At 48.3% G+C, this 7530-nt stretch overlaps 1 protein-coding gene across 3 annotated transcripts in view; it reads left to right on the forward strand.

Moving 5' to 3' along the window:
- The window catches only part of LOC110503716 (zinc finger CCCH domain-containing protein 4), a 16739-nt gene that overhangs the window by 6942 nt on the left and 2267 nt on the right, over positions 1–7530 (forward strand). For all 3 annotated transcript variants that reach the window (XM_036962159.1, XM_036962158.1, XM_036962157.1), the window contains exons 7-14: positions 68–213; positions 340–441; positions 606–717; positions 909–1018; positions 1136–1566; positions 1666–1955; positions 2134–2382; positions 7102–7530. The exon at positions 7102–7530 is cut by the window's right edge and continues 2267 nt beyond it. In XM_036962159.1, coding sequence (XP_036818054.1) covers positions 68–213; positions 340–441; positions 606–717; positions 909–1018; positions 1136–1566; positions 1666–1955; positions 2134–2382; positions 7102–7530 — 1869 coding nt within the window. The remainder of the gene's footprint in view (positions 1–67; positions 214–339; positions 442–605; positions 718–908; positions 1019–1135; positions 1567–1665; positions 1956–2133; positions 2383–7101) is intronic.

The following is a 7530-nucleotide window of genomic DNA, read 5'->3' on the forward strand; positions in this document are numbered from 1 at the left end:
CCAAAATGGTTGCCTGTCTTGTTCCATTGTAGCCCACTGATGAAGTGTCTCTCTCTGCTCCAACCAGGTGGTAAAGGTGGGCGGGGGCGGGGCCGGGGGAAACAGGGGCGTGGTATGAACCGGGGAGGCCGAGGGAGGAACCGGGGGAGAGGCCGAGGGGGCGGAGACCAGGGTCACGATGAGGACAACAATGGAGACAATGGTGACATGGGGGTGAGAATAAAACCAACTACAACACCTTACAGACCTGCTCGCTCATCTGAATGAATACTCAACCTGTACAAGTTTCTGATAACGCTCTGAAACTGGTAATGCTTGTTTGCTTGTGTTGTGGTGCAGGATGGAGGAGGAGGCCAGCACAACAAGCACCAGGGGGACAAGCACCAAGACAAGAAAGGGAAAGCCATCTGCAAGTACTACATGGAGGGCCGCTGTACTTGGGTAAGAAGGAAATCATGGAATTTGAGCAGAGATAATGTTCTTGCCAGGCATTCTCAATAGAATGCCAAATAATTTTTCTTCTGACATATGTTACCGTCAACTGCTTTTTAAAATCTTGTCCAAATGTGATTTTTTATTGTTTTAACGCTTTGCCAACTTTCCAGGGGGAACACTGCAACTTCAGCCACGACATTGAGCTGCCCAAGAAGAAAGAACTCTGCAAGTTCTACATCACCGGCTTCTGCGCACGGGCTGAAAACTGCCCCTACATGCATGATATCCTTTACCTGCAGTCCACTTTGTATCAGATAGGACATTTCCTTCAGTGTGTGTTTCCAGCTAGCATTGCTAGAACGGCCATACTAGTTGTCAAGTTTAGTATAGCCTATATCAGTGCTACCCCCGAGACAGTCTTTGAGTGATTTCAGTCCATCCAGGCCTTCCATAGTTCCTTAACTCCCCAGCACGTGATTTCCCCTGCAAGCTGTTCCACACCACCGGGAGCTGTGTGAATGGAGACGAATGCATGTTCTCCCACGAGCCTCTGACCGACGACACCCAAGACCTGCTAAACAAGGTGAGCCGTCCTCAAGTGGATTTAGACACCAATTCTCTCTGTTTCTTTAACTCACTCCCTCTCCTCTGTGTTAGTCTGTTAACCCCTTTTGACCACCTTTTCACCTCATGTTTGTAGATGCTGGCGGAGGATGCCGAGGCTGGAGCTGAGGATGAGAAGGAGGTGGAGGAGCTAAAGAAGCAGGGGATCAACCCCCTTCCCAAGCCTCCTCCTGGGGTGGGCCTGCTCCCGACACCGCCCAGACCAGGGCCTCCCGACAACTCTGGTCCTGGGGACTTTGGATCTCCTGGACCACCACAGGGCCCCATGTCCCCCAACGGCCTCCCCGGCCCAGGGCCTAACCAAGGGCCCGGTCCCTGTCCTGGTTCCCTTCCCACCTACCCAGACAGTGGCCCCTACCAGGGCCCTCCCAACCCCAATGGTCCCGCACCCCCATCCATGGGCCCCCCACCCCCCTGTTCTGGCAATGGAGGGAAGAAGATCCCCTCGTTGTTTGAGATCAAGGTGCAGCCCACGGGACAGCTAGCTCAGAAACTAGCTAATCACCGGTGAGCTTTTCACATCCATCCAAACCTATTTATGTGGCTTTTATAGTTTTGAGTGTGCGCTAGGAACATGGTATAACTCAACAATCTTTCTCTCTACAGAGGTCAGACCCCAGGAACTGCCACAGGCCAAGCTGGCGCCACTGGCCCCCAAGGGCACCCCGGTGGGCCTGGTGGGCCTCCGCCTCGGTTCCCTCCACCTGGCATGATGCCCCCAGACATGTCCATGTGTCCTCCCCCACCCATGGGCCCTGGAGGACCCCCCATGATGCCAGGCTTTGGCCCAGAAGGGGGGCCTATGATGCCCCCCGGACCTCCTCCAGGGGGTAACTTCTTTGATAACTTCTTCAACCAGCAGCAAGACATGAATATGGACGAGGTGGTGGAGGAAGGTGAGCTGAGCTGATATCGTATCACATCATGAACGAAGCATACAATCACTGTTCGCATCAGAGACTAATCAGAGACTTCCCTCCAATATCATTTCAGATTGAATCTAAACCTGTGCTGTTATGTGTCTCTGAGAGTGTTCTGTATTGTAGTTGTCAACCTTCCTCCTGTACCTTTCAGGTGATCACTTCCAGGGCTTTGGAGGGATGGACGTGAAAGAAGCAAGAGGATCGGGAGGAAACCATAGCTCCGTGGGAGGTCCTGACGTTCCCGCAAACGGAGGCTCGGCCAATCAGCAGGCGGGGATGGGAGTGCCTGACTTTCTGCCGCCGGCCCAACGCATGCTGTTCATGAGAATTCAACAGAAACAGCAGGAGGATGAGGAGAGGGCCAGACTTGCCAAGGGGGTAGGAGAGAGGGACGTGGAAGGTACGTTCTATATATATATATATATACACACACACAGACAGACAGACCGACTGTAGACCAGGGGTGGGCAACATGCGTTCAATATTTTTTTAATCCTAAAATTCAAAATCACATATCTAAATGATCCTTGGTATGACCATTTTAAAACAATTTAATATGTTAGCTTAGTAGACCCCCCCCCCCGGGCGTAGACACTCCAGGCCACTCTTTAAAAAATGTTTAAAAAATAATTGTGATTAGATAGAGAGGGGAAAGATAAAGGAGAGAGTTGCTGAAATAGCAGTGGGCCGGATTCGAATCCATGCTGCAATAGTACACTGAAGGCAGCGACCTAGACCGTTACACCACTCTAGGCCACCCAGGCCACTCTTGAATGTCTAAAACTAGATATAAAGTACACTACATGACCAAGAGTATGTGGACACCTGCTCGTCAAACATCTCATTCCAAAATCATGGGCATTAATATGGAGTTTGTACCCTCTTTGGTGCTATAATAGCCTCCACTCTTCTGGGAAGGCTTTCCACTAGATGTTGGAACATTGCTGCGGGACTTGCTTCCATTCAGACCACAAGAGCATTAGTGAGGTCGGACACTGATATTGGGCGATTAGGCCTGGCTCGCAGTTGGCGTTCCAATTTATCCAAAAGGTGTTTGATGTGGTTGAGGTCAGGGCTCTGTGCAGGCCAGTCAAGTTCTTCCACACCGATCTCGACAAACCATTTCTGTATGGACCTCACTTTGTGCAAGGGGGCATTGTCATGGTTAAACAGGAAAGGGCCTCCCCCAAACTGTTGCCAAAACTGTACAGTTGGCACAATGCATTGGGGCAGGCAGCGTTCTCCTGCCTGGCATCCGTCAAACCCAGATTTGTCCATCGGACTGCCAGATGGTGAAGCGTGATTCATCACTCCATAGAATGCATTTCCACTCCTCCAGAGTCCAATGGCGGCGAGCTTTAATCACTCCTGCCGACGCTTGGCATTGCACATAGTGATCTTAGGCTTGTGTGCGGCTGCTTGGCCATGGAATCTCCTTTCATGTAGCTCCCAACGAACGGTTCTTGTGCTGATGTTGCTTCCAGAGGCAGTTTGGAACTTGGTAGTGAATGTTGCAACTGAGGACAGACGCGCTTCAACAGTCGGCGGTTCCGTTCTGTGAGCTTGTGTGGCCTACCACTTCACGGCTGAACCGTTGTTGCTCCTAAACGTTTCCACTTCACAATAACAGCATTTACAGTTGACCGGTGCAGGTCAGAAATTTGACAGACTGACTTGTTGGAAAGGTGGCATCCTGTGACGATGCCACGTTGAAAGTCACTGAGCTCTTCAGTAAGGCCATTCTACTGCCAATGTTTGTCTATGGAGATTGCATGGCTGTGTGCTCTGTATTTATACACCTGTCAGCTAGGGCTGGGCATTGTGGGCGATATGACGATATATATCGTCTGACGATAGAGCATAATATGAAACGATAGACATTTTCCTATTGTTTATTTCGTTGTGTCGCAAATCACACTCTTTACGGCAATATTTTTCGTCAAATGGACATTGGCTTTGCGTGTAAAAGGAAATTTGCAATACAAACAAACATGGAGGAGAGTGAATGTGACACAGAGCACGAAGCTCGTACCTTAAAGAGGGTCAACTTCGGTCGCATGGACGTGGTTTGGGTATGAAAAGTCTGACACGGACCAGAAAACCGTCCCCGGTCCCAACAACAGGCTCAAACACCACTAACCTCTTACCACCTACACAAGAATCATGTGAAACAGTACGGAGAGAGTCTACGGATGAGACCCAAAAAAGTACAGTCGAGTGATCAAAGCAAACCCCCGACTCAGACCTTGCAATAGGCTGCCGTTTCCACTTACATCTGCAAAGATATGGCCCCAATTTACACGGTTGAGAAACGGGGGTTTCGTGAGTTGGTGCTCAACACTCGACCCAAGGTACCACATGTAAATGCCTTATTTGTTGAGTATAATTCAAAATGTAATAAGAAATAGGCCTTTACGTGTGGTCATTTTATATATACAATTTATTCATTGAATTGACAGAAAATGTGTATATCATGGGATGTATCGTTATTGGGATATGAAATTACCTATATCGGGATATGAGATTTTGTCCATATCGCCCAGCCCTACTGTCAGCAACTGGTGTGGCTGAAATATCCGAATCCACTAATTTGAATCGGTGTATGTCAAATTATAATAGACCTATACGTTTTCAAATAACTATCCTTTTTCTGGCCTGCAAATTGCTTTTGATGAACACATTGGTCCGAAAACATTGCCCACCCCTGTTTTAGACACTGTATTGAAGTCTATTATGCTATTTATTTATCCGTTATTTTACCAGGTAAGTTGACTGAGAACACGTTCTCATTTGCAGCAACGACCTGAGGAATAGTTACAGGGGAGAGGAGGGGGATGAATGAGCCAATTGTAAACTGGGGATTATTAGGTGACCGTGATGGTTTGAGGGCCAGATTGGGAATTTAGACAGGACACCGGGGTTAACACCCCTACTCTTACGATAAGTGCCATGGGCTCTTTAATGACCTCAGAGAGTCAGGACACCCGTTTAATGTCCCATCCAAAAAGACGGCACATTGGGATATTTTTTTTAGACCAGAGGAAAGAGTGCCTCCTACTGGCCCTCCAACACCACTTCAGCAGCATCTGGTCTCCCATCCAGGAACTGACCAGGACCAACCCTGCTTAGCTTCAGAAGCAAGCCAGCAGTGGTATGCAGGGTGGTATGCTGTGGCCATGCTGGTATGTTGCTTAGACACTAATATAATGGCAAGCCAGCACAGACAAAAACATAAGTACTTCTACTGGGCCTGGTGAACCTGGCATGACTCCATCTCAATTCTCCATAGACAAAACAAATAATTCCCACTGACACCGTATAAACAGTGCATTGGCAGTGCAAACACTGCAGGACAATGCTATATTAATACAGACAGCATATAAATACTTGCTCTAGGTCGCACTCACCCGTATAGGCTAGCTACGTAAGGCACATAAAGTAGGATCAGTCGAGTGCATATGCTGTGTAAACCCTGGCTGCACCCTGGTCTAAAGTGTGCTCTATAAAGGGAATAGTGTGCCATTTGGAACGTATATAAAGCTAACGGTAATTAACAAGTCGTACTGTTTTAGCCTCAAAGTGCTTGCGTAAGTCTGGAAAATGTACAGTGTTCCTGTCTCCTTTTGTTTTGTTAGAAATGTATATGTGTCCCGAGGAGGCAGGAAATGTCTGTATGACACCGCTGACCCTCACTTGTAACCCTCAGCAGAGTCAACATCCTCTGGGCTCTGGTTGTGTAATACACTCCCATGGATCAGATTAGTGACTCCGATGGGCCTCTACTCCACTCTGTCGCTAGGTGGAGCTGTTGGTGTGTGAGACTACTAATTATGTTGGGCTCTGGCATTGATTTAGGTCAGGCCAAGGTTTTATTGGGCCCCCTAAGTTTTCTGAGATAAAAGATTAAAAACACTAGGAAATCAGCTACAAATTATTTTAATTTTGGGTATACAGTGTGAAGTCGTAAATTTACATATTCTTAGATTGGAGTCATTAAAACTTTTTTTTCAACCACTCCACAAATTTCTTGTTAACAAACTATAGTTTTGGCAAGTCGGTTAGGACATCTACTTTGTGCATGACATAAGTCATTTTTCCATACACTAAATTGACGTGCCTTTGATCAGCTTGGAAAATTCCAGAAAATTATGTAATGGCTTTATGAGCTTATGATAGGCTAATTGACGTAATTTGAGTCAATTGAAGGTGTACCTGTGGATGTATTTATGACATCATGGGAAAATCAAAAGAAATTAGCCAAGACCTCCGAAAAAAATATTGTAGGCCTCCACAAGTCTGGTTCATCCTTGGGAGCAATGCCTGAAGGTACCACGTTCATCTGTACAAACAATAGTACTCAAGTATAAACACCATGGGACCACGCAGCTGTCATACCACTCAGGAAGGAGACGCGTTCTGTCTCCTAGAGATGAATGTGCTTTGGTGCGAAAAGTGCAAATCAATCCCAGAACAACAGCACAGGACCTTGTGAAGATGCTGGAGGAAACAGGTGCAAAAGTATCTATATCCACAGTAAAACGAGTCCTATATCGACATAACCTGACAGGCCACTCAGCAAGGAAGAAGCCACTGCTCCAAAAGCGCCATAAAAAAGCCAGACTACGGTTTGCTACTGCACATGGGGACAAAGATTGTACTTTTTGGAGAAATGTCCTCCTTTCTGATGAAACAAAAATAGAACTGTTTGACCATAATGACCATCGCTATGTTTGGAGGAAATGGGGAGGCTTGCAAGCCGAAGAACACCATCTCAACCGTGAAACACGGGGGTGGCAGCATCATGTTGTGGGGGTGCTTTGCTGCAGGAGGGACTGTTGCACTTACCCATGATGCCATTTATTTTGCTATGTGTATATGTGGCATAACAATGGCATAACAATTATGTGTATATATTGACACAACATCTCAAGACATCAGCCAGGAAGTTAAAGCTTGGTCGCAAATGGGTCTTCCAAATGGACAATGACCCCAAGCAGGATCCCAATTTCGTTTAAAAGTTTTAACGTTTAAATGTTCAGTGTTTGTGGTTCTACTTTATAACTTACAGACCGTCAGTACGGTTGACTATGTCACTGATTCCTGTTGCTTTATCTCCTAGGTGACTCAGCTAACTGGTACTCCAGTGAGGATGAGGATGGAGGCGGCAGTGTCACATCCATCCTGAAGACGCTCCGCCAGCAGAGCCAAGGGCCCCCCAAACCTGAGGGTCCCCCCAGCGACCCCCGCCTCCAGAAAGGCTCCCCAGCGCACCCCTCCATCCGACCGGCAGACTCCCGTCAGGGGGACCCCCGGCTGGCTCGCGACCCCCGCCTCTCCCGGGCTACAGACTCTGCCCAGGCGTTGGACTCTCCCAACCCCTCCTTGGCCTCCACCGTCACCCCTGCAGACCCCCGCCTGGCACGGCTCGCTACCACTACCCTCACCCCCAAACTAGACGCCCCCCTGGTGTACAAGCCCCCGCCCCTCACGGCTCCCCCTGCAGAGGAGGAGGAGACGGAGAGGGTTCTGAGGGACAAGCCTGTGCCCA

The sequence above is a fragment of the Oncorhynchus mykiss genome, chromosome 24 (assembly GCF_013265735.2).
Source record: "Oncorhynchus mykiss isolate Arlee chromosome 24, USDA_OmykA_1.1, whole genome shotgun sequence".
Classification (NCBI taxonomy): Eukaryota; Metazoa; Chordata; class Actinopteri; order Salmoniformes; family Salmonidae; genus Oncorhynchus; species Oncorhynchus mykiss.